This window comes from Colossoma macropomum, unplaced genomic scaffold (genome assembly GCF_904425465.1).
Source record: "Colossoma macropomum unplaced genomic scaffold, Colossoma_macropomum, whole genome shotgun sequence".
In the NCBI taxonomy this organism is placed as follows: domain Eukaryota; kingdom Metazoa; phylum Chordata; class Actinopteri; order Characiformes; family Serrasalmidae; genus Colossoma; species Colossoma macropomum.
Genome location: NW_023494809.1, coordinates 20,866,583 through 20,894,383, shown reverse-complemented (window position 1 = coordinate 20,894,383; position 27,801 = coordinate 20,866,583). Strand labels below are relative to the sequence as shown.

At 37.5% G+C, this 27,801-nt stretch overlaps 2 protein-coding genes across 3 annotated transcripts; one reads left to right on the top strand and one right to left on the bottom strand.

Annotated features, from left to right (window-relative positions):
• Positions 1 to 4,218: 4,218 nt before the first annotated feature.
• naa50 (N-alpha-acetyltransferase 50, NatE catalytic subunit) lies at positions 4,219 to 10,052 on the bottom strand. Of its 2 annotated transcripts, none has more exons than XM_036558083.1 (5): positions 9,887 to 10,052; positions 7,135 to 7,268; positions 6,247 to 6,366; positions 5,666 to 5,732; positions 4,219 to 4,578 (listed from the first exon to the last, which is right to left on the bottom strand). In XM_036558083.1, the coding sequence occupies exons 1-5, from the start codon at positions 9,892 to 9,894 to the stop codon at positions 4,401 to 4,403; spliced, it is 507 nt and encodes a 168-aa protein (XP_036413976.1). In that variant the 5' UTR covers positions 9,895 to 10,052; the 3' UTR covers positions 4,219 to 4,400. The 2 variants fall into 2 exon arrangements, with proteins under 2 accessions (XP_036413976.1, XP_036413975.1); XM_036558082.1 differs by having other exon boundaries at positions 7,135 to 7,271; positions 9,887 to 10,049.
• A 1,834-nt stretch (positions 10,053 to 11,886) lies between these two features.
• Positions 11,887 to 24,610, top strand: atp6v1ab (ATPase H+ transporting V1 subunit Ab). Its single transcript, XM_036558081.1, has 15 exons — positions 11,887 to 11,998; positions 15,682 to 15,778; positions 16,211 to 16,339; positions 17,390 to 17,604; positions 19,025 to 19,162; positions 19,256 to 19,407; positions 19,788 to 19,950; positions 20,790 to 20,898; positions 21,026 to 21,148; positions 21,247 to 21,361; positions 22,496 to 22,559; positions 22,652 to 22,855; positions 22,996 to 23,090; positions 23,622 to 23,793; positions 23,989 to 24,610. Exons 2-15 carry the CDS (start codon positions 15,697 to 15,699, stop codon positions 24,079 to 24,081), a joined length of 1,854 nt encoding a protein of 617 aa, XP_036413974.1. The 5' UTR covers positions 11,887 to 11,998; positions 15,682 to 15,696; the 3' UTR covers positions 24,082 to 24,610.
• The last annotated feature ends 3,191 nt before the right edge of the window (positions 24,611 to 27,801 follow it).

Genomic DNA, 27,801 nt, shown 5'->3' with positions numbered 1-27,801 from the left:
CAACCAACCAGAAATTTCCACTCAACAGAGTCCTGTGACCACTGATGAACACAAACTGTGCATAAACAGATGAGCTACTGTCTCTGACTTCACATCTACAAGGTGGACCAACAAGGTAGGAGTGTCTAATAGAGTGGACAGTGAGTGGACAGTGCTAAAAACTCCAGCAGCACTGCTGTGTCTGATCCACCACCACCACGTCAGCGTCACTGCAGTGCTGAGAATGATCCACCACCCAAATAATACCTGATCTGTGGTGGTCCTTTGGGGGTCCTGACAATGAGTGTAGAAATAAGGTGGTGGTTTTAATGTTATGGTTGATCAGTGTGTGTATGTATAAAAGTAAAAAATAATAAATAAATGTGTCCCTGAAGGTTCAGTATATTTGAGCCTCACAACAATGACCACCCAGTATGAAACTTCATCCTTTGTGCACTTTGTGGTAACCAAAAAAGAGAGAAGTTCTACTATGGGCCACTTTCCCAGGCCTACATTAAGACTAATCCTAGATTAAAAAGAATTTCCTATGGTGATTCACCACTGGCTCTGCACTTTAGTCGAAGACTAGGCTTAGACTGTGTCTGAAAAACCGACCCTATATATCCGAAAGTTTGTAGACACCTGCTCATACAACATTTCTTCTGAAATCAAGAGTATTAATAAAGAGTTTGATCCCCCTTTGTTGCAGTAACAGTCTGGTATGGCACTAGTTGTGAATGTAATCTGCTACAAGAGCATAGTGAGGTCAGGATGATCAGTTCTAGCTCACAAACGCCACTCCAACTCATCCCAAAGGTTTTGGATGGTGCTCCAATACTTCAGAGAACACCATTCCACTGCTTCACAGTCCAGTGATGGGGGCTTATACCCCCTCTAGCTGACAGGCACGGCTCATGTGCGGCTGCCAGAGAGCCCCATTCTGCTGGCAATGCTTTTACAAGCTGTGAGCAGAATAGATTGCCTGTGTCAGCAACGAGCACACCTTAAAGTAGCCAAATTCACTGATTAAAAGGCCTGTCAGGATACATTTGGACATACAGAGCCGGATTCCCGGAAATGAATTAAGCTTAGTCTTGGACTAAACTGCAACGCTAATGGTTAATCACCATTGGGAATTCTTTTTATTATGGGATTAGCCACAGTCTGGGTCTAAGAAACTGGCCCAAAGTTTATAGCCATGATTCCCCTCTAGTAAATATATTGCATGGTATCTATATTTATCCCAAGTCAAATGGCGTCCCTAAATCACCCAGCCAAACATTTTGTATTTTGCTAAACAAAATAAGACAACCTGCATTAAAAAAATTAGCAACAAAATTTACCACTTGTAGACATACTGAGTTGGTTCATCAGACGTGATGTAAGTTCAGACATGGACTAAATTGCAATGGTGAGGGTGTTTCACCAGGGAAATCCCCATTTATTCTAGGCTTAGACTCAATCCGGTTCTGGGAAACTACAGCTGTATGCAAAAATTTGAACACCCTTGATCGAATGACAATTTTTTGATTATATAAGTGAAAAGTTAACATATCTTCTACAGAAAACGTAAAAATGGCTTTCTTTCTGAACAATTTCTGCACAATTTCTATTTATTTGCTTTCGAGTTTAACATGTTGGGAAATATATATATATATATATATATATATATATATATATATATATATATATATATGAAAATATATATATTTGAAAAGCAACAAAACATGACCAAGGGCACCAAAACTTTTGCACACAGCTATATCAACATTCTTCGGATGTAACACTGCCCTTATTATTCAGGACTTTTTGAGCCTCACAATGTCAAACATCCACCTTCTTTGTCTTCTGTGCACTTACATTCTAACAGCATGTTCTGGCAAATAATGCAAATAGTACTTTTTTATTTAGAGGTTTAAAAGTTTTACAATATAGAGCTCCAGAAAAGACAAAATTCTCCAAAGAAAGAAAGAAAAACATGCTTGAACTACAATGAAGAGGGCATGTCCCTCCTGGCATGCAGCATCAAGGCTTCTCCTGGGGTCCAGCTCTCGCATCCAAGTTCTGCATAAGGAACCTATATTACCAAACTGCAACAATCCCACAATGCACTTAGGAAACGGATGGTTGTCAGTGAACATCACTGAAATGATAGCAGTGCATCGTGGGAAGATTTTTAGCTGCCAGCACTCCAAAGAGGAGACTGCTAAGGTCCAAACCTGCGACTCTGCAAATAATGAAAAACCATCCCGCACAGTGTCTGAGCGCTGAAGAACTAAAACTCAGGCTGAGGCCACCATCAAACGAAACTCATTACAACCCTTTCAGGATTTTGCATACTACCCAGAATATGAGGCGAATACGTTTGTACCACATGAATAACCTTCATGTAGAGTCCAGAAATTAATCACTGGCCTTGCCAAAGGCATACATTCAAAGTAAATGTGTCCTTACGCTTTATTAAATCACAAATAAAATTTCATTTCTGTTAACATCTTTAATTGCCTTTGCTTTTATTTTGGGGTAGGAAAAGGGGCAGTGTTCCAAAAAATAAAAAACAATTTCTGAAATACTGCCAACAGACATTGCCACCAACTTCCAATGGTTCAAAATTCCAAATTAAATAGATGGACACCACATAATCTGAAGATGCTGGCATTGTCTACAGACAGTCTACTGCAGAAACTTTAAGTGCCTATTTTTGCCACAATCTAAAGCAATTAAAAAGCAATATTCACAGGACAAACACATGAACAAAAAAGGACGAGGAGGTCCAAATATCTATCTGATGAGTTAAAGGAAGATTCCAAAGTTTAACCTAATGTCTTTGTACCTCATTTGTAGCATATGGTCTATTGCAGGGAATTTCTGCCAGGCAGAGGACAAAAAATTTTTGCTCATGTTTCTCCTCTGTTTCTGGCAGCCATAAGTCAAAATACTGACTTACCATCTCAAAAATGACTTATTTTCTCAACATACTGACTTAATATTGTGATATAAAGTCTTATTTTCTCAAGATTTTGAAATATTTTGCCAAAATAATTAAGTTATTAAATTTAACGTCATAAATAAAGTCATTAATACAAGATAATTGTCATTATTTCAACATACTAAGTCAATATTTTGACACAATAAGTCATTATTCTGTGAAGACAGTGAAGGCTATCTGGTGTGAATGTCCTTCCATATGATTATGACATACAATTCTGTGTATATAGAAAAGGACAGACAACCCACTGATGCCAAACATACTCGGAGGCCAATGTGCACACACTGAAGCATGGATTTTCTGTTCTTTTCCACAGACAGGACTCAAAACTGCTGTTTGTTGTAAGTGACTGTATGCTACAGATGCTGCATATGAGGATTAAGTTGAAAAAAGGTTGGACAACTCGTTTCATTAAAGCCCGTCACCCTGATTTTATGTGGAATGTGAGCCTATGGCAAGGCACATGCTTCAATACCGGGCTCAACATGGGGAAAGGGTCTCAGGTTCTGGGGTAACTGTACCAACAGCAAACCTCTTCTCCATAACTGGCACTCAAAATCCTTTCTCCAATCTGAAGCACCAACAGCACCCCAGGAAAAGCCATGAACTAATCAGCAATTATGCAAAAAAAAATTAAGGGGATATTAAATAATGGGCAGAAAAACAAACACATTCAGAAACGAGAGTAGAGTCCACTCCTCCAAACTCTCACACTCTCGAACCGTTTTACCAACCAAGGTCCCCCTGATTTGAGGGGGCAATTGATCCTATTCCTCTCTGGGCTAGCTTCAAGGCAGGCTGGAGAGGCTGACATCACCAGGAGACACTGCATCACATGCAATGGTCCTCCACTGCATTCTGCCTGTGAAATAAAACATGTCTCAACCACCAGGAGCATTTCCTTCCCATGTGTCCTTGGGCCCAGGTGGTGAGGTGACGAGTTCCGAAAGTCACCAATACCGTCCGTAGCATGACTCCAAGGCTGCCAGCTAGGACCATCTATAGTCAACAATAGTCCTATTTTGAAAGGATTCCCCCTCTTTTAGTTCTATTGTCTTGTCCAAACAACAGTCATGTCCCCTTGCCTTTAAACAACTTAAAAACAAAATGCAAACAGTATGCTTACATAGTTAACCTTCACCATGTCTACTCTGTAACAAGTAAGCAGCTTTTTGGAGCACTTATGTATTCTGCCTGGAAAAAAAAACAACAAAAAATGTTTAATTTCAAATCTCTAAATGAAGAGGAAAACGCAAACTGATGGGGACTTAAGTTTTGTTTTTGCAAAATAAAATGCAGCAATTTTTCATGGACTCGTTTTTCTCTTTAAATTGCCCTCTGAAAAAGTGGTGTATCTATAGACCCCGGGGCATCTGTCACAGTTCCATTTTGAGAGTACGGGCAAAAACCAATCTCTTCAGCGCTTAGGCCCCTACTCAGCCTTCTGCAGCTCTCCCGCTGGTGGTGCACACGGGCTACGCAGGCTCTTCTGGAGAACATGGGCGTCTGCAGGCTCTATCCTCTTGTAATAGTTCTTTTTTGTTTCAATGATCTCAAAGCCAAACTTCTGGTAGAAGTCAATTGCAGACTCATTGCTGATCTGCACATGACTGAGGAGGAAAAAAAAAACAGATTAAAAGGATTAAAACATTGACACTTGTATGTAATATTCTTTACTAGTGATGCCAATTTTGGCCAATTCTTTTGACCAATAAACGACTGTCATTAGCCGGCGATTAATTGTTAAAATCAGACACAACCCAAAAACATCAATTATAAAGTGGATTGTTCGGGTTCTGAAATCTGACTGGCTGCTCCTTATTCAAAGTCACTGTAAAATATTGATGTATGTACACTTATGAGCACACATGTCAACTGAATTCTCTAAAAATGCATCAAGACATTAAAAAGTGTTCCTTGTGCAACACTAATAGGTGGGGCCAGGTATAAATGTTTATATATCACACATATATCTCTGGTTTTATTTAAACTGATTAACTATATACTATATATATATAACTATAATATACTCAAACTAGCCAACTGACAGGAATATATAATAATGGGCTACTAAAACTTGTTCTAAAAAGTTTTCTAAAATTTTATTCTTATATTTGCTACTCAATATTTGCTCAAGTTAAAACAAGCATAAATGCCATGCCGGGCTTAACTTTGGCTCAGTAGCTCTTGAAAGCCGTCACCGCTGCACATGAATTCCATTCACTGCATTGCATCACACTTTCTTTCGGAAAACATGGACAAAATAGTTGTCTTTTTGCTTCTGGAGGTTTGCCTTCGACATGGTACATTGCTGCAGTTGTGCTATTGTCCTCTTCTAAAGCTGTCCTGAACACCACTATTTTTAGCTGCACGCTTAATTGTTTTAGTTGGTCTACTCAGCAGAACCAACTGCCTCAAGTAGAAGGCGTTGTTTTTTGCAAATTATGTAAATCATTATTTTTTATAAACCAAAAGCTTTGGTTGAACAACTGTTCCACTAGTTGGTTAACAGTTATCAATTAATCATTTACATCCCTATTCTTAACAGATCTTGCAATCATGTGCACATAACTTCTTCATGCATCATACTTCTTTGCATATGCTGTTTCCATTAAATTTTATTGGCTTTATAGTTCTTCTGTTTTCAACTGTTTTGTTTAATCAAAGTTATTAAGACAAATCACCATAATAACTTACAGGTAAATGTTGTCAAAAGTGCCATCCTTCTCACAAATGTTCAACACATGGTTCAGCATCTTTGTTCCTTTAAACAAACAAGACAATATGGATAAAAAAAATGCATGAGGCACATACATCACGAACATTTATACATATAAAACAGAATAAAATACTGTCTATCCAAGTTTAAACAAAGAATACGAAATGGCACTTTCACAACATTCTTTAATCTCGTATGCTTCATTGACATCCACATCCTGAGGCTTATTATTCAGTAACTACATGGAAAACAATGCAAAATGAATTACTTATAATTACGTTATGCACACCTAAAAACATGGTTTTAAATAGAATCATTGCCTTTACTAAAGAACCTTTGAAGAATCTCTTCTTTTAAGTATGAGCGAGTAACAAAAGTCTGGATGAATCGCCAGCCGTGTGAGCATTAAGGGGTTAAATATCCAAGAAATTATATTTCAACTATAATGGAATAAAGAAAAAAAAAGAACAATAATCCATTATCAGATGCTGGATGAATCCATCACTGTTTTGTGAAGACTTTTCATGTCTGATCTTGCTTTCTCTAAAAATAACCCTACCTATGCCCAGTCTGCGGTAGGGTGCTAGGCAGCCGAGTGTCATGATGTACAATCTCTTCTGGTTCTGGGAGTGGTCCACCCTACAGCACACTGCCCCCACAGCAATGTCATTGAAGTATGCTGCAAATAAGAGAAGTACAGAAGATGTCAGTGCTTTGTTACATTTTCTGATTTTTAGAGATGCACCGATATAGGTAACGTAGGTTGATATCGATATCCAATATTGTGTATATCTGCCGATGCTGATAAACATTTATAAAACATTTATAAAAATGTAAAGATTGGGACTACATCAACTTGGATACGGATTACACAGAAATGTAAGTCTTATTCCTACAGGGTTATAAATGCAGTAAACTGAATGTACAGATATTTTAGCATATATATGTTAAAGTACTGGTCAAATCTAAGCATCTTTAAAATAATAACACTGTTTTTAAGCAATTATCTGCTGATACAGATATGAATCTGGTGTCAGTGTGTATCCTTACTTAATTCATAACTTTTTTGGCAGATTAACTGATATTTCCTCTTGTTCCTTAGTAAATAGTTTACAATTGCAAACAATAATTAAAAAAAACACAATTAACACAAAAGAAATAACTGTACACTGTTTAAATGTGGAGCTACTGCTTTGCTGGTGAATTTTCTCAGTTCCAACTTCTTCACAAACCTCTAAGAAACATCATAATACATACTGTTTATTGTGAAAATGTCTTCAAGTATAGCAATATTATATTTTTCATATCATCCACCCTTATTTATCTATTTGATACATAAGCAATTCATATAAACCTATTTGAAGTTCAATGAAAATGAAAGATAAAGACTGTGTTAACATCAACGCAGTAAACTTCTCATGTGTGGACAATTCACTCTGTAACTTACCTAACTTAGCAAGCTCTCCTACTTCCAGCACATCTTTGTAGAACTTGTCATTGTAGCTGACGGGGAAGATGACTTGGTTCAGACGCTTCAGTTGTTTAATGTTGTGGGGGGTAACGTCCCCCAGCTCGATCCGGCTACTGGAACAAAAGCAGAATGGTCAACTGGTTGTTCATTGATTCCAGAAAATGAAAAAGAAAGCAGTTCATACTCCACAATATGCACTTTTTGATCCAACAACACAGCAGAAATGAAACTTACTTGATTACAAAACAACTCAGCTGATATCACTACCCTCTTCATATCAGCAGGATGGAACCACTGTGCACACATACAGTCCTTAATTTAAGTTAATTTGATATTAGCTTAAGTTCTCTCAGAGATTCAGGCTTATTTCAAAGTAAGCAAACTAAACCAATTAGCCCGCAACAAGCAATAAGACCCCTCTGTTCAACACACCATTAACTATCAAGCTGAAGTGTTCACCAGAAGTTTGTATTGCCTCCACTTGACACCAGGAGTACGGAGGTATTTATAGGGCGACTGCATGCTAATCCTCCACGACGACACAACAGCTGCATGTCACGTTTTTAGGTCGGCACTCCTACAGTCAGTGGCAGGATAAGGTAACGAGAGCACGACAAGTACAGTTTATTAGGACGTCCAGCTTTCTAACCTAGAGTGGCTTTGTTATGTGGTGTTTTTCAAGGGCCCATATCATGGGGGGGAAAAAGTTTCCTTAGTCTAATACATGGAACATCAGGTAAGTTTTAAAATGTACCATTTCACTTATTTATTCTACAGCATTTAGCCCCACCCATTCATGCTGAAGTTGTAGGCAGCATTTCAGCCAAGACTTTTTTTAAGTGAGGGAGAGATCATTAACGTATATCAGTCTAAAAAGCACAGTAACATAAACAACCTGTTCAAAGGGGAAATTAATATATATTTATATTTAACATATTTTTTTTTTTATTATTGTATGATGCGGAGTGGTCTGATGTGAAATGCTCCAGTCCAAATTGCTCACAGTGGCACTGATAGGAACCAGATGTCTGAAGTGTTTAATGCCTCGAATAAAGTTATCAATACAAAGTTATCAGTACATTACCTGATGTGTGAGACTTTGTTTTACCAATGTTCTCATATCAGGTTTTGGCCTATAACAGGGGTGTTATAAGACAAAATAGTTGTGCACTGGGTTGTGACTTTTTTTCAGATTTACAGCTATTTTACTGTGACCACTACATATAAAAAGAAGACATGTAGATTCAGTGGTCATTCTGAACGGTAAATAAATTGGCTACATTTGTGTTGTAGACATTGTGACCCCTGGTTCCCAAATAAGAGTTGGTAAGTTTCTCTACTATAAACGCTTTCACATTAAATCACTTTGAATAACTTCGTTTACATCTCAACCACTGAATTATGCGGACATTTTGAATAATCTGTGGAATTCCCCTTTAATTCTAAGCATTAAAGAGAGATGAAAAATGGTCATGTAAAAAATATTTTTTACATAAAATCATACAAATGTTAAAGATGGACATCAGGGAAAAAAACTATTATAATTATTACTATTGTTTTCAATGTAGAGTATGGGCCCTTTAATACAAGGTGGCACTAAAAGACACCTCCCTACTTAACTGTACTAACTGAGCTAAACTTAAGCTACATGTCCTTGTAATAGTGAAGATGTGGTATGTATTATGTGTATACTTATTTGGTAATTCTCTAGCTTAGCACAAACCTGGACTAAACAGACTGTTAGAGATTGCATCAACACCAGAAAGATACAGAGTGAGTTTAAAAGTTGCTGCTGACCCATTAGCTGCCAACCCACGTTGAGACTCTGACAGTATCGTACAGTGAGAATTTACATCAATTCTGAATAACAACAAACTACTAAACTTTCAAGCTTCTAGCCAACCATAAAAGTGCTACAGTATTTTGCTGCGTTCCCCGATTCATGTACAGTATGTGGACGAGGTTCACACCCCACTCACATCAACAAGACTGGAGTTTGATTCACTCAACAAAGTTAACTACCTTTCTGCCAATCCAACTGTTAGCTAGCCAACTGCTAACGTTAACTAATTTCATTATTTTACATTGGTTTAACTCTTAATTCCAGAGGACTCTGTATCTATCCAGCACTACTAGACTGAAAAACTAGTATTTAGCTAAGCTAGCTAATTTGCTGGAAGCAGGTGGGCAGCTAAGCTACATTATGTGCCACCTTTATTAACGTACAAGGTGTTACAGGACTCAGAGAGCCCACCTTAACACCAAACGGTAAGTTAGCCAGAGTAATTACAAACCTAAGAGGTATAAAGAGGGCTTGGAAAGGGGGCCGGACACATAAATATCTTATTATCGAAGAGCAGGCATGGTTAGCAACTTAGCAGGCTAGCCATGTAGCCAGCTAGCTTTTCGTAGTCTGACTCAACATTTTCAGACTCCAGCTCAGGCTAAGCTAGCAGACATCACACGGGGTTTATGGGACACTGGGTTAATTTGCAAGGACTGTGGTGAGCATAACATCTCTCGGACTTTAGCTGGATAACTCAGCTCTTGATCGACAAGGTTTACTTTGCAAAAACTGTTGGCTATGTCGGTGGTAAACGCTACCATCTCACCCCGCGCTGAGAGGCGGCTAGCGCGGCCAGCAGCTCCCCCCTCCCCCTGCTGAAAGAAGAGAGGAGGAGAAAAAAACTTTTAGTCGAGATGGACAAATGTAGAGAGTTTTACTCACCCTTTCATGTTTAAGAGAACTTGTCTGAGGTGAAAGAGGCAAAGGACGTCGACAGTATATTTCCAGTCTGGAGAGGATTTGTCCTAAGTTTGTGCGGAGCTCCACTCTCTCCGGACCCTCCACATGTATGTTGGCTAAAGGACTAGCAGCAGCGCTCAACTCCGCCGCTGCTGTCACTCGTGAACGAATCGCTTTTTCTGAACCGGTTCTTTCCAATAAATCGATCGAACCGACTCACAAGTCCTAATTGAATGGAACTTTTCTGTAGCGTCCACCAAAGACTAAAGACTTCTAGTAAGAGAAATAGGAAGGCTAACATCAGTGTTATGATTCTAATAAAATGACAAATTACAATTTGTCTATAAAGTAGTGCTGAGCAGCATTACTACATGTAGCACTACTACATTTCTGTACCACAGTGTTTTTTTTACATGCAGTATGTCACAGTATAACTATCAGATGATATTTGAGTTTGCATTAATAACGTTAATGAACCTGTGCACCCTGAGACATTGGGATAATGTTATAATGGATATGATGCTTGTTATTTATGAATACACATACAACATACATATATATCTGTACGACATACAGATATATATGTTATATTGGCAAATTCTACTGTGAAGGTTTTTAATAATCCAGTTCAGTAACCCTAATAAATTGTTTAGTACCAGTACATAGAGGAGACTGGACTTGTAGTATAATCTTGAACTTAATAATAATAATACTAATACTACTACTACTCTTACAAATAATAATAATAATAATAATGATAAATGTTATAATATTATGAGAATATTATATATAGTGCAACATTATGATTATATGATAAACTGATGAAACCCCTCAGGTAAATAGCAAAAGTCTCTTAAGATTATAACACAAATTCAGTCGCTGTGATTTATGACCGTTAGATCTTTCTAACTTTAACATTATTAAATCACTACACAAAATATCTCATTGTAACATATAAATATATAACATATAAAATATAAATAAAAGGCTCTTTGAATTCCCTCACTTTCCTCTCTGTAGACTGTAGCTGGATTCCTTGTGATTTGAATCTTATTGTACATGGAGCAGAAAGTTGGCATGACTTCTAAATCAATGAATCGTTGAATCGGACGTTCGATTCATTCAAATGAACAGTTAGCACGAATCGGTTCGATAAACTGATTCGAACTTCACTGCTCAAGCTACACAAGCAACGGGGAGAAATAACGCACAGGACGTGGCGTGATTCCTAGAAGGTTTCAGCGCACAAAATAAAAGTCCCCGCAGGTAAGGAAAGACGAGGACTCTGATGTGTAAATGTGTGCGTCAAAAATAAACAAAAAAGTAAATAAATAAATAAAATTAATAAATAACAAATAAATAAAAATAATAACGAATTACTACAACAAACCTGGAGCAGAGTAGTATTTTATTGTATTTTATATTGTGTTTAAGAATTGTTGTGTGTGAAATTCGTGCTTTAAAATTAAGAAATCAGTGTTAAATCTTCAAAAAAATAGAGTATTAGAGTATGTGAAATATTTAGCCTTAAGGGAATAATGACTGAGCAATATGTAGAGCCTTTGACCAGTCTTATAATCCACCTGCACTGCACAGTGTGGTGTTTTTTCTTGCTTTAACATAGGCGATTTAGCACATGTGGCTCATGTGCACGAAAAAACAGGAAAATATGCAGACCAGGGGGTAAAGCAGATTTTCACAGTCAGCTGAGATGTTTGAACCAAAAATAATGACAGTCCAGCAGTATTGTCGTTTATCTCTCCTTCTATTGGGCAGGCTTAGGTTTTGCCAACGGCAGGATTTTTGCTTTGAGAAAAAACCCTCCAGATGACTGGAGCAGAAAAACACGTGTGCAGTTTTACCAAACCCTGGTGTGAGTAGCGTTATTACAAAAACCTGGCGTGTCCAGTGTTATAAAAACCTATGGTTTTAAAGTCTCACACTAGGTGGCACTGTGTAGATCCGTTTCTGATTAGCCCGCACTACAACCATCGAGTGAATGAAGTCAGCTGACCCTTCCTAGTTGCTTATTTCTCATCGGTTTTTTTCGGCAAAACAGGCTCAAGAGATCTCGGCTCCCTTTCCTCATTTCAGGTATTTGATATTTCTGACTTGATATCGTGCTGCTTTCATTCATCGCAGTGTTTTGTCCGGGTGATTTTACACGACATTAGTTCCAGGTAACGTTAGCTAACCAGCTAGATTCATTGCATTCTCGGTCGATTTCCATTGACGTGCAACCGCAGCAGAAATTCATCTGGATAAATATCATATTAATTGTGACGGGAATTAACGAAATGGTCTTTAACGACGTTGTCACTGTTGTTAAGATTTTGGTGGTGGATGTTTGTCTGTACGATGCTGAATTTTCTTACCTTGCACCCCTCCTCCTCCTTATAACCTTGGGAATGCACACGGTCCTGCTAGCCTAACGTTACACGATGCACAGTAATATTAATGTATATTGTGTATTGAATCAGAGTAGAAACGAAGACAGTCAGGTTTGCCGTCTTCATAAAGCGGGGCAAAAGTATGTGCCTCAGTTCTGTACATTATGAAATATCGTAGTAGTTTAAAGATGCATCCAGTGTCTACAGTTCCATTTGGGATGTTTTGGAAAAATTAATGTAATTTCTGAGGTAAAACCGTTGCGGTTTTTAACATTAGGCTGTCGTGGTCATGTGATCAGACAATGCTGTGACTTGCAATCATTCTGACTGGACTACAGCCAACAGCTTGGTCTTACAGTCCTCAAATATAAGCTCTGTTCTCTTTGTGCAACATTTTGAGTTTATTTCAGAAGGCGAAACCTATTTCTAGGTGACCATCATGTTTCTGTAGCTGTAGAGACCATGTCACTTTGCCATTGGAGAAGTCAGTGTATTCCCAACATCATGTGACAGCTGATCACAGGAAAAGCTGGGTGATAATCACTAGGGCTGAACGATTTGGGGAAAATAGCTAATTGTGTTTTATCTGACTAATATTGTGACTGGGATTTAAACTGTGATCATCTTCTATAAAAAGGCCTCTTTTTGCCAAGAAGACCAGGATATCCACTTTTTCTGGCTTGAGGCTTGACCCCTCAATGTAGTGTGCTAGACAGCCAGTAAGCTGTGGCTGTGATGTCACAACACGTGGAGGTTTGGTTGCCTCTGATTGGTCTACCTTATTGTTATTATTAGGTTGAATTTCCCTTCTATAAACTTCAGACAATGTTGTTGATAATTTAGGCTGTAATTAAAAAATCGCAGCTCTGGCGGTTTGAAAATTGCACTCTTAAATTTCGATTTTGATATAAAAATGATTAGTCTTTCAGCATTACACATCACCATATATGAAGAAGTGATTCATGATATTTAGTAGTTTTCTGAAGTTTGAGAACAGAATAATGCTAAAATAAATAAAGTAAATAAATGAACGGGGAATCTTGCAATTTATGAAAACAAAAAGTGAAAAAAATGAACTATAAATAGTTTTTTTTTCTATAATAATAATTTTTTTAAAATGTTAAAATATGAAAACAAAAAAGTTCTAGCTTCTAGTGTGGTATTCTACATACAGAGGGCAGCACTGAGTAATGTTAGTTTATCTGTTTGTTAGCTATGTAGCTAACTGAAACGTTTTTAGCAGGTATGCTGGTAGAATCTTTGTTTTTTGCTTATTTTCCTGTAGCTTTACTTAAGCTACATAACTTTACTTAAGCTGTACACATTATTGTGTGTAACTGTAGAAACTGCTGTATTGATTTGATAGTACAACCAGTGTTAGTTACTAAGTAAACATAGATAGCAAGTAACGTGGCTAATCAGCTGATTCGGCCACTTAAGGTTTGTATTTTAATAGTTGCAAAAATTGAACAAAAAAGTCAATTAAATCATTAATCACTGTTATTTACACAACAACTAATTGTCAGCTAAGACTTCTAGATCCGGTGGATATTAGATAGATTTAGTCCCAGTTTCCCACATTTTATAAATGTTATGTACCTGCATCGGCCGATATGTACATTTAAAAAATATCGCATGTTACTGTCGCCCCACAGCTGCCAAATCCGTCTTTTTTTATGAAGTTAAATAGATGAGTGTTGTAGAAGTACTGACTATAACCATGTTTTCAGAGTATTTGGTTATATACACATATTGTGATGTAATCTGTCACAAAAATGATAACATACAATAGTATTGTATGTTATCGGTATTGCTCACCCCTAATTACAAGTAAGACTGGTTCTCTTGTTTCTTTAGGTTTAGACAAGGTTTGGGGAAAAAGGAGAAGACTAATGTTAACATTTGTTGGCCGTGAGGTTCCTCAGAGCTGTGGGATGAAAGTCTTATTTTGGTCACTTTTTTTTGACACTATACATTGGATTCTAATAGAACAAGTAGATAAGATAAGATGTGAAGACAGGGGTTATTCTCTGTAAATCTCAAGATTTATAGCCTAACTGTTATTGTTCAAATGACTAAGCGGCACATAATCCCATTTATATTTCCTATTTCCACACAGCTGCTAGTGCTGATGTGGCGGATGAATACAAACTCCCCAGAATTACTCAAGCGTCTATTTGGCCCCTTCCTCTTTTTTTTTAACAGTCAGTCACGGGCAGTCATCATGTGATATTGCACTATGACTCCTCCATAAATATTACACAATAGCGTGTTTGGTGAAAATGCCAGGACAAAGATACATATTCACATACGTACATATTTACATATTTAATAATATTGGGCATTTTAAAAACCTCTTAAGATTCATGAACCCATCTGTAAAATTACTTTGCATTATGTTTCATGTAAGTACTGAACAAGGCTTATGATGTTGGCGTCCATGAATGTAAAGAGGTTACACTCTACATTCACTTTCGCTTGTGTATTACCATATGAAACTGTTTGAGCCTTGTAATTGAGAATTTTTTGTCTTGCGCAGGTCTGCCTATATGGCCTACAGATGAAGAACAGAAAGACCTCTAGGGCTGCACACGTTATCATGATTGTGGCTAATGCATACAGCTCAGAGCAAATTTCTGTGAAGTGTGAACTGGGCCAGGTTCATACCTGGTATTAACATCAGACAGTGAGACATGTAGCTGTGTACATCTGGCATTTCTGTGCGTCTTGCATGCGTCCCCAGTGACTACTTCCGATCAGATTACATGACTGGAGGAAGGATATCGCACCTATTTACTATGTCAGGCTCTCGCTGCTTTTGTTGTCAGACAGAACTGTCCAACAAGTCCTTGTCCATGCATAAGTACAGGCTGTTGCAGATGTTTAGATCAAAAAGACAAATTATTTTAATAAAACCAGTTCTGACGATATCCATGATCATCATAAAAGCATATTGTGACATAATTTATCACAGTTACAATGAAATATCGTCATATTGCCCACCCCTAAATCACAGTATGATATATTTAGTCCATATCATACAGGCCAAGTTCTTTGAAAGTGTTCTTTGTAGTTCACAATGAATACACAGGTTTATGGGGTTTATGCTACAAACACTGTGTAAAAATTATTATTATTATTTTTTTTAATGAAGTCACTTGCATTCTGAGTGTTTCAATTTTGAAATGTATTTTGATAGAGTTCTGTAGCATTAAGACATTTTTAATCCACAATACATGGAAAATTTCATTTAATTTTAACTTTAAAATCAAAAATTGTATTTAATCTGAAAATATAATAGCTTGTACAGTCTGAAGACCTTAATGAGTGATCTGCTGAATTTTTCATGCTAATGATGTCCAGTATTGCTCTCTGTCTGCTCTATAGGCACACATTTTCAACATGGACTTCTCCAAGCTGCCCAAGATTCGAGATGAGGAGCGTGAGGGACAGTTTGGATATGTGCACGGCGTGTCTGGACCTGGTCAGTAACACAGAGAATCTACAACTATGTTTCGATTTTTTTCATCTATTCCTTTAATATCGTTTATTTCAAAACTGAGCTGACAGTAAAAACAGTTTACATAAAATAAACTTACAACTTACAATATGTAGCTACAGAATGTGCCACAAAATCCAGCTTTGTCCATCACAGAGAACAGTTGGTTATCTATGGCAATGAATTCCGTTGTTTTTTTTGTTGTTGTTATAGTTTGTGCTTTAACTGTTTGTGAATTTTTTGTCATTTAAAAATTGTCAAATGTCCATCAGGGTTATTGAAAACATTAAAAAATTTTGAATAGTTATGTACAGCTATATGTAAAATCTGGATGCTGCCGAAACACTGATAGAAGACTGTCAAAGACATGGTATGTTTGTCATGTAAGTGACCTGTATCTGTGCGTTTCCCTCACAGTCGTGACGGCCTCCAGCATGGCCGGGGCAGCCATGTATGAGCTGGTGCGTGTGGGCCACAGTGAGCTGGTGGGAGAGATCATCCGGCTGGAGGGTGATATGGCCACCATTCAGGTGTATGAGGAAACCTGTATCCTACTCTGAAGAGACATAACTTGCACAGTGGAAATTTAACATTTATATACAATCTTTTATTTGAAATGAGAGATTTCTGTATGCTCAATAGGAGCAACATTATTGTAACTAAGTGTGCTTTATTACTTGTGGATAAAATATTAGTACCCATGAGAGCTAAGCATTACTACTTATGGATAGCATTTAAATGCTGGTCAGACCAAAAGGACTACTTTTCATCCTTTTAAACCTCAGCACCCTCTGTTTAGCCCTGTAGGTGTAATATAAAGACCCAGTCATACATTCTTTACAGAAGTATATAGTTGTATGCAGAAGCTTGAACACCCCATTATCAAATTCCATGTTTTGTTGATTTTCTAAGTGAAAGTAAGTTAATACATTCTGTACAAAGAACACACTTCTGCACATTGTAATACACGATTACTGTCTATTTGTTAAATTTAACATATTGGCGGGAAAAAGTAAATCATAAAATGCGGCACATTTATTGCACATTTTATATTTGGTGTTTTGTTTTTTCCAATATGTTAAACTCAGCAAATAAATATACATTGTGCACTAAAATTAGCAGAAGAATGACATAATTAAGTTTTTTTTTTTCCCCAGTAGAGAATGTGTTAATTTATTTTCACTTACAAAACCAAGAAAACGTGTAATTGGAACAGGGGTGCCAAAACTTTTGCATGCCACTGTAAATCTCTTTCTTCAAGATTCAATTAATATTTCTGGAAACGATTCAGTCTCAAATTTCACCACAATGTGATTGAATTTGGTTTCATGATTTTCAATTTTGTGTTACTTTTAAAATTACAGAGAATATACAAATGCAATTTTTTTTTACATTTTTTTTTTCACAAAAAGTAAGGTAATTTGATTTTGCCCAAAAATTCATGCACACTTTATTAAACATTAATATAGTCAACCATAAAGGATTATGAAATTCCAAAATGAATGCAGCTGAACTGCCACCTTTAGACTGATTCAGCTTGATGCATTTTTAGATGCCTGATTCTTAAGTGTGTTAGATTTCCTAAGCTGTTTTCAGCTGGTGTGTGTGTTGGCGACCCGGTCCTGCGTACAGGGAAGCCCCTTTCTGTCGAGCTGGGTCCTGGAATCATGGGCTCCATCTTTGATGGTATTCAGCGTCCTCTCAAAGACATCAATGATCTGACCAAGAGCATCTACATCCCCCGAGGAGTGAACATCGGTGCCCTGAACCGCGACCTCAAATGGGAGTTTTCTCCCTCCAAGAGTCTACGAGTAAGTGCCTAAAGATGAGTGAGAATTTTACTGAAATGAATGTGTGTTAAATACAATGTCAGTACAGCATGTATTGCCCAAAAATCCCATGGTTAAAGCATCATACCGTTAATGGGACCTGTTTTTTCTGTAGGATTGTGTTGCAGCTTTTGGATGTGGGACATAGTCAAAACATCAGAATTTTTATAATATACAGACATTATATTAGATAACAAAAACAATACTAAGTACATAATAAGGCTTCTGCTGCCTTTAGTGCCCTAAGCACAAACATCTATTACTAGGATCCCGATTTATTTATTTATTTATTTATTTTGGTTTTAAACTATTTTCCCCCAGTTTAGTCATGTCTAATTCCACTAGCTAGATCTCCTATCACAGAATGTTTCCACGCTGGGAGGGTGAAGGCTTGTTAATGTAATAATTTTGATGATGCTTCAATGGTGATAATCCCCATGTTGAGAAAGAGAACTAGAGGACTAAACTAATTATAGACATCTTGGAAAAAAATATCAAATATTAAAAGTTGTAAAATTATTGAAATATAATTCTTCATCGATTCCTAAAGGCATCTGTAGCTGAATTCCAGCATGCTATAGCAATGGAAAGCACCTTGTTTTTTTAATATATAAATATTACAATATGTAAATATTGATATTTAAAATATTATATATTTAAAAATGAATATGTAAATATGTTTAATAGGCCTAGAAGTCAGAGGTTTTTCCAGGAGGGGACACTAATAGGACACAGTCCGCTTTACTGTTTGCCTTTTAGAGAACCATAAACCTCACATATGTATGTTAATGAGCAAAGGGAAAAAACAGCATTTTAATTACTATTTCTCATTTTCTTAACAAGTGTAAGTGTTATATTTTGACATTTCATTGCAGACTTATTTAGTCTTTTATGTTCTTTTTTTTTTATTTATTTTGGCACTATTTTTCGGTGCTTCCCTAGTCTTTTAGGCTCCCTGCCACATATGGCTGTGGGATCGCCAGGAATCAGACTCTCAATCGGGCCAACTTTTAGAGAGTTGCAGTACTTAGGAGCCCCTGAGATCACTATTTTAAATAAGGATTAAGAAGCACTTTTTTTAATGCAAAAGTAGCCTCGAAAGTTAAGCTTTATTTTTAAATGATTAAATGATTTCAGATTATAACAGCTAGAATTCATACTGGCAGTAAGTTAAAATCATTCCACCAGTTCATAAGCATAACAGATGTGCCTGCTGGAAAAACTTTATATTTAGATCATATGTCACACTAGGAGATTTAGGAAAGTTCTGCTTCTGATACATTTTTCAAAGAAAAGCCGAATCACTTCAGAAAAGCCTCAGTATGTTCGCCTGTTGTTGATAATATTATGTATGTAATTCATATTGTTTATGAAATCCTAACTCTCTTCTCTTCTTTCTCAGGTTGGCAGTCACATTACTGGAGGTGACATCTATGGTATGGTTTTTGAGAACTCTCTTATTAAGCACAAAATCATGCTGCCACCCAGAAACCGGGGGACCGTCACCTATCTGGCCCCACCTGGGAACTATGACGTCTCGGTGAGATATGGAGTTGATTTAAACCACAAGATCAGCGCTTTAATAATCATACAGTATTGATGTGACTTTGAAGTGTATGTGTCTGTGTGGTAGGATGTGGTGTTGGAGCTGGAGTTTGAGGGGGTGAAGGAGAAATTTACCATGGTGCAGGTGTGGCCGGTGCGTCAGGTCCGACCCGTCACTGAGAAACTGCCTGCTAATCACCCCCTGCTAACTGGCCAGAGAGTGTTGGATGCCCTCTTCCCGTGAGTGACGTGACGGGTTTCAGTATGACTTCTTTTTGTGGTGTAGAAATGGGGGGTGGGGTCGATATGGCAAAAACATATCACGGTACCTGACGTGTTTATGAAAATGATTGCTGATGTTTGGTAGTTTTGCATACTGCACTGAATTAAACCCAATTAAACAAGACAACTGATGCTCTCTTTATAATGAAGCACACGGTTATTAAGTGTTTGTTCAATACCCTGAAATGCTAATTATGACAGTGTAATTGATCACGATAATGATAAATATTTCCATATTACACACATATAGCCCACCCCTACTGTGGTGTGTGAAGTGTTTTTATTTTTATGCACAGTCATTCCTGTTTTCATTAGATTGTGTTATTTTATGTTCATAGATGTGTGCAGGGAGGGACCACAGCCATCCCAGGAGCTTTTGGATGTGGCAAAACTGTGATTTCTCAGTCCTTGTCCAAGTACTCCAACAGTGATGTCATCATCTATGTGGGCTGCGGAGAGCGTGGTAATGAGATGTCAGAAGTACTACGCGATTTCCCTGAGGTGAGAGACAAATTGTAATGGTGTAGCTTTAACCCATTAAACTCTCTATATAAGTCTACACTTCAATTCCTCAGTGTCAGTACTGCAGAACTTACACATTAACTTTCATAGTAGTTTATAGTGACAAAGAATAATTTGCAGTAGTCACTATAAGTATTAATGCACTTAAAGGTGAATGAAATTGTGTAACTACAATTAGCATTATGCTAATGATGTCATGCTAAATAGTGGCTATTTTTAATCACATTAGTATGTTTTTATATATATTCTGTTTTTTTAAAGCTACACTATATAAGATTTTTATTAAAAGAAGTAGCATTATTGAGACAGGAGACAAATAAAAGCCAAAATATGTTTGTGTTTGCGCTGCTGTGGGTCACCCTGTACAGCCTGAAATAAATAAATAATATAAAATAATTTTAAAATCAGGTGTCAGGTCTTAATGTTTTAACGTCACACACACAGCCTCACAAAGAAGGCCTGGCTCGATGTTTGGGTCTCAACTGCAAAATTAACATTATAATGATGAAGATATGATGACAAATAGTAGATAATTCACTCACATTCTCAGAAGACACGTCTCTTTGAATACTGTTTCAACACGCTTGCAGTCATAAGATTCTTCAGGGATCTGAAGCACCCACATAACAAAATGTTTCAGTGCAGTTACATATTTCCACCAGAGAGGTCTACAAATCCCCAAAACTTACATAGTGCAGCTTTAAGGTTCATAAATGAATAATAAACCTATAGTGTAAGGGGTTAGCATCACTTTTGAGGTGGCCCTGAACTGGTAATGATTGAAGTCCAGGATGTTTGACTGTGCTCTTCTTCAACAGCTAACTATGGAGGTGGATGGCAAAGTGGAAAGTATCATGAAGAGAACAGCTCTGGTAGCCAACACCTCCAACATGCCTGTGGCAGCCAGAGAGGCCTCTATTTACACAGGTATTATCCTGTTAAACATCACTGCAATGCATATGTTGCCAGTCATAATGAACATTGTGTATTGCTTTATATTGCATACCATGACTTTTATGTCTGTGTATGTTTATTTTATTAATCTTTACTATAGGAATCACTTTGTCCGAGTACTTCAGGGACATGGGATACAATGTGAGCATGATGGCTGACTCCACTTCTCGATGGGCCGAGGCTCTGAGAGAAATCTCTGGTCGTCTGGCTGAAATGCCTGCTGGTGAATAAATAATCCATGTTTTTACGGTTGTTAAAATGAACAAAAGAGTGTGTTAGCATCACTATTTCGTTAACCATTTGTGTGTGTGTTTTAAACAGATAGTGGATATCCTGCCTATTTGGGTGCACGTCTGGCTTCATTTTATGAGCGTGCTGGCCGGGTGAAATGCCTTGGTAATCCAGAGAGGGAAGGCAGCGTTAGCATAGTGGGCGCGTGAGTACATTTTTTGGACACATGGGGGAGCTGTTTATCTCCCTCTTTTTTGAAGCCACCTGTTCTTTCCACCAGACGTTCTGCATAATTTGTTTAAAATCTCCATAACTCAGTGGTTGAGATGTAAACATTTTCAGACTGGTTTGATGTGAGATGGAGCATTGTAGAGAGACTTGGCAGCTCAGATTTCTTTACAGTGGTAGTGATAGTAACCAGGGGTTACTATCAGAGCATTTCACATTAAACCACTTTCAATGATTCTGTTTTTTAGTTTAATGTCTGAATTATGCATAAATTCGGAACAATTGGTGGAATGCTCTTTTAAGGATCTGCGCCCACACTTAGAGGAGAATTCCACCACTGATTTTTCAAAAATTCTGCATGAAGAAATTGTTAAGATACAATCAGATTCGTTCAGAATGTAAAATGCTCTGTTCTAGAGAAACTTACCGAGACAGAGTTGTTCACAGTAGTGGTGGTAGGAACGACATGTCTGAAGCTTTTTATGCTTGAAAAGCTTTCTCACAGAAAGTTACTCCATAAAACAGTTGCTAAAAAAGTTACTACATAAAAATTCAGACACCTGTATGTTTACTGGCTCTTTTGGATAGTCCATAAAATGGCTATATTTGTGTTGTAGATATGACTCCTGGCTCCTATAACTGCCACTGTAAAGTAATAATCCTTTCAGTTTCTATAAAATGCACTCAAATTTCAAATCACACCACCCTGAATGTGTTTGTTTACATCTCAACCTTTGAATTATGCAGAGATTTTGGAAAATCAGTGGAATTCCCCTTTAAGTATCTCAGAGTGAAAACGCTCATATCAGTCCATGGGCCATATTCATGTAGCTTCTCAGAGCTGATCTTAGATCAGCAGTCATACTTGGAGAAGTTTTATGAAGACAGGTTCTGATCCCCTCAGTTTATTTAGTTCAGGTTAAAACTACATGAACTGGTTTATGTAGTTTTATTTAGTTATACAAACAAGCTTATTTTTTTTCTTGGTTAAATAAATAAGGGACCAGTTCCTTATATAAATGGGAGATAACGTCATAGTATACATCCAAACCACAGACGTGGTTCTGTTATTAGATGTTAGTAAAACAATGAGTTTTGTGTATTTCTGCAGTGTGTCTCCCCCTGGTGGTGATTTCTCAGATCCTGTGACATCTGCTACTCTCGGTATTGTACAGGTATGGACCTTACACTCATTAACTCTCACGTTAAAATCACTTTCTTTGTTCTCACACAGATTATTATACTCTTTATCTCTCTCTCTTCTTAGGTGTTCTGGGGTTTAGATAAGAAACTGGCCCAGAGAAAGCATTTCCCCTCAGTAAACTGGTTGATCAGCTACAGTAAGTACACACGAGCACTTGATGAATACTATGACAAGCACTTCCCTGAGTTTGTGCCACTGCGCACAAAAGCCAAGGAGATTCTGCAGGAGGAAGAGGACCTGGCTGAGATTGTACAGCTTGTGGGCAAGGTGAGAAAGTGTGCCTGGTTTGTTGCTGCTTATTTCAGCTAAATAGTGACCATAACTATAACATAACTGTCATTAAAAGTGAGATATAAAGTATTATTATAAGTTTTTAAAAAAAATGTTATTTGTTTTGTAAATACCAGGCTTCACTGGCTGAGACTGACAAAATCACACTGGAAGTTGCTAAATTGATCAAGGATGATTTCCTGCAGCAGAATGGTTACACGCCTTATGACAGGTAGTTACACTTACCATGATGTAATTAAATCATTCTGTTTCACTTAAAACTCCCAAGGGGAATTTTATAGTTGACCATGCTTTACTGTAATTTTTAAAAGACATGCATACCAATGCAACAGATAACAGATAATTAAAGCAAATCATTTGGCTGCTGTTTTATGGTCATTATATCATTACTGTTATGACCTGGTCTGGGGTCAGGCCTTAACAGAATGAGAGAGTGGGCTCTTTCCCCAAACCTGCCACCAGGCTAGATGTCGAACACCTTTTCACAGGACAGCTTAGGTTTATTATGAAAATGAAAAAAATCATGAAAATAAAAATGATATTATTGAAATATCACTAAAACTGAATAGCAATATCACAATGTGTTAGTATAATTGTATGCCGGTATAGACAATATATATCGCCCAGCACTACCGTGTATGCAGTATGTACCCTGTGCTGTGTATACAGTAAATGATATGGTGGTAAAAAGCAACCCAAATTACCTTTTCTAAAACCTTTCTTACCTATTCTAAATCTCCAGGTTCTGTCCATTCTACAAGACGGTGGGCATCCTGTCGAATATGATCGCCTTCTATGATATGGCTCGGCATGCAGTGGAGTCCACTGCACAGAGTGACAACAAGATCACCTGGGCCATGATCCGTGAACACATGGGAGAGATCCTGTACAGGATCAGCTCTATGAAATTTAAGGTACTTGCTGTGCACTGTGTAAATTCATGTTTTCATTATGGATTATGCATAAGGTTACAGGAAAACAATAATTCTCCTTTTTAAAGCTATGATATGATGAATGATGCTAACGGCCAGACATGTACTAACGAGGTAAAAAGGTCAATTGTGATTTCAAGTTGACTAAAGCCATTTCTCTCTTCCTCTCTCTTTCAGGACCCTGTAAAGGAGGGTGAGGCCAAGATTAAAGCTGACTATGCCCAGCTGCATGAGGACATGCAGAACTCCTTCCGCACGCTGGAGGACTAAGTCCCTTTCTGAGTCCAGTCAGCCTGTGGGGCAGTGCGCTTATCCTCTTGTCCCTCTGACGCTCTCCTCTCCTCTCCACACATTCCACTGCTCTGCTTTCCCTTGTTCTTATGTAGCAGTAGTAGCCTGAAGTGTCTAGCCATTCCTGCACATCAATGAACAAGTTTGATCATCTTTGTGTGTTTTGGATGTATTTTCATACCTAAAAATCTCAGCACTGCTTCATTCTCCAGTGTATTGTTTTTTTTTTTGATATCATCCTATCTATAGTTATAGATTTCATGTTTGGTGTAATTATCGTTCCATTTTCTCTGTACAGAAGATCTGAGAGACGTGATTACTTAAAGTTACTATTTATTGCCGGCAGTTGTTGTGGTTGCCTGTGTTTTTTGTTGTTTTGGTTTAGTTTTTGTGTTTTAAGCTGTATTGTCCAGTGTATCCGCTGTACGATTGGAGCATTGCACTTCTATTCTGCACTGCTCGTGTAACAGAGTTTAAATGCCGAAAGAATAAAATAATGTCAAATTTACAGGTCTGTAATTGTTTCATGTGTTCGTGACCCATACATCAGAATTTATAGGCTGATCATGAAGCAGATCCTCTTGCTTTTCTTCCAACTGCTTCTGGAATCATTTCAGATTGTCTTTGTCCGTATTGTTGACATAGTATCAGACTCATTGTCCTGTCTAATAGCAGGGTGAATGTGCACTTATTGCTAATTTAGATTGGGGGTGTAAATATGGTGTTCAAGTGCAAAATTAAATGAGCCATTGAAAGTTTACTACTATTACTGATTTAAAAGACCATCCATAGAAATTTTCTCTATACAATATATCATTGTCACTGGAATTCATTACACACTAAAATGGAATATTACTAGATTTTACTTAAAAAAATAAAATAAAATAAAACGGTTCTGTGTATTAGATTCATTTGAAAAGATAAAGGTTATTGTGTTTTGCACTGAGGCAGTGTAGTGTGGGATGCGTCTTAGGAACCTTGTTGTCTTTCTAGTTGTGCTTCTTGCTGGATTTAACACGAATGCAGGGCAGCCAGCAGAGGAACCTGTAAAGCAGATTGGAAGAGAACAGAAAGTTAAAGGAACATAATCATAAAACACTGTCACAGGAAATCGCCACTATCCTCAGTTCTCACTTCAGTAAGCACTAATGTGAAAATGCACTAAATAAACTTTTATTTCTAAAACTCACCTCCTCCACCACGTCCTCTTTTCTTTTCCTCTTTTTCTTTCCCTGATCCTCCCTGTCCTCTCTTTCCTCTCCTCCACCCACTTTCTCAACTTCCTGCTCGGCTGCCTCACTCACATCACTGTCTTCAGTGTGCTCAAGCTCAAGTGTCTGAGAGGTAGAAAGAGATGTTCTAATACAACTGCTAAAGTAATCCCTCACTCACATTCAAAGACTCCACAGCCCCCTCACATACCTGATCACAAGCCTCATCGTCCTCATGCCCTCCAGTGATGTTCTCCCAGGGACTGAGAGGAGAAGAGACAGCAGGGCTCACCGGTTGAGGAGGTACTGGATAGGTCCCGCATATCCCCACAGCAGAGTTCACTGGCCAATGAAGTGCAGGCTGAAACTCCTGGGCTGAGAATTCCTCTGTTGCGTTTACGGCGTCTCTGGCTGCCATGAGGTCCTTCACCTCTTCTTCACTTTCCGATGTGGCATCATCTTCACTTTCAAGATCAATGACAACCAGAGCTTCCTAGAAAGAGTGCTCATACATTTCTGGAGTTCGCCCAGGTTCATTCTCCAGATCAATCAAAACAAGCAGATCCTAGAAAACAGACACATAAAGTCATCTACTCAAGCATCAAATATTATCAATCACCATTCATAAGTTTGGAATCAAGTTTATATTGGGGTGGTGCCACACCTCCAAAAATGGTGGGGCAAAACATATTCTTTTAAAAATAAAAATAAAAAAGCGGCTGGCTGAGTGATGAAATGCAATTAGGACACTGACTAAAACTGCCTTTCATGTCATGCTATTGAAGTCTTTATAAACCTATTCAGAGGTAGGTAGTAACTAGTTACATTTAGCTGCTGTCTGAACAAAATCTTGTATCTCCATTTTTGACATTTTTCAGTTTTTGACATCATTTGAAAATGCCTGTTGGTCTTCACATTGTGTGTAAATTTCATGATGAATGGACCAAAAGAAACGACCCAGAATGACTTGCATTAAAAGTAAAGCATGTTTTTTACTTCTCCTGTAAAGTTACTTAAAATTGATTTTGGAGATACAAGGTTTTGTTCCGACAACAGCGATTTACTCAAGTACATGTACTTCAGTAAAATATTGATTGATTTTAACTCTCCTGCGTGTTTTCAAATCATATTAGAATTGCTTCTACTAAAGTGAGTAAATACAGAAGTCCAGAGAGGCCATGAGGTAGTTAAAATTTTCTGGATTGTTATTTTGAGTTAATTATCTTGTGATCTCAAAATAACAAAGTTGTTATCTTGAGATAATGAGTTATTTATCTTGTTATCTCAAGATGACAATCCAGAAAATTATGGCAACAGCTCATGGCCTCCGTAAGTAAAGGACTCTTTATACTCCTTTACATTTTAGCCATCCTTATTTAGCTACTAATTCCATCTTTTGTGTTTAATTTCAGTGCGTTTTGATGGAGGCAACATTTGTACTGCTTTGTGATTGGTTTCATCTCTGACTTTGGAGCTTTGTGTATTTAGACCAAAAGAATCCCAAAAAGTGAAGAACAGAGCTGCACAATCTTCAGTTCTGATAAATGCTGGATGTAGTAAGAAGTTCCACTGCAGAACTCAGTACTTAAGTAGATTTACAACCTTCTTCTTGTATATTTCTGCTTAAACTGTTTTGGGGAAGGTACTTTTACTTGTGCAATTATTTTATGCAAGTATCAATAGTTTTACTTGAGTACTGATTTGGGCTCCTCTCCCCACCTCTGAACCTGATCATGACCAGTGTCAGTGTTTGTTTTGATGCTGCTTCAGTAGCTGCAGCCTCAGATAGCAATATTTTTTTGCTAGTATCTCCAAAGAACATCAAGCTGTTGTCATATCCAGTTCATTTTCTAAAGACTCCCCACAGCTTGTTTTTTGTGATATTTTTCTGATCTCTTCATTTGGTTCAGACGGTGGACTGCAGTGGCTGAAGTACACTAAGTTATACATGTGGGTGTTTTTTCATTGATTAGACGTTTTGCAGGGATGCAAGCGCTGTGTTACTCTCACATTCACCACCATGAAAACAGAAAACCAGAAAATAGAGAAATAGAGAAGCTGATCATCACCGATTTAAAATTAACTGATCAGGTCGACTGATGCTTGGCCAAAATTGTTCTCCAAAATCTCCATGTGCCAAAATCTAACACAGATCATTATTTTATTGCTTGTCTCTTCTGATTTACAGCAGTTGGCAGTGCAGGAACGATATGAGCTGTAAAGAGTAAAATGCTAAAGCAGCAGATTGTACAGCGACGATGAGTCACATGTCAAAACCAAACTAAAGAAAAAGTTAGACAGTCCACACCAACCAATTACGATTTTATTCTCAAAATATTACAATTTTATTTAAGAAAATATGACTTTATTCTCGAAGTCTATTATTTTAATTTTTTAAAAATTGTATCATGTAGTTTAGGGAAAGTGAAGGGTTTAATGTGGGGATCCTGAACTCAGTACTGTTGAAAGTGGTGGGTCAAATGCCCGC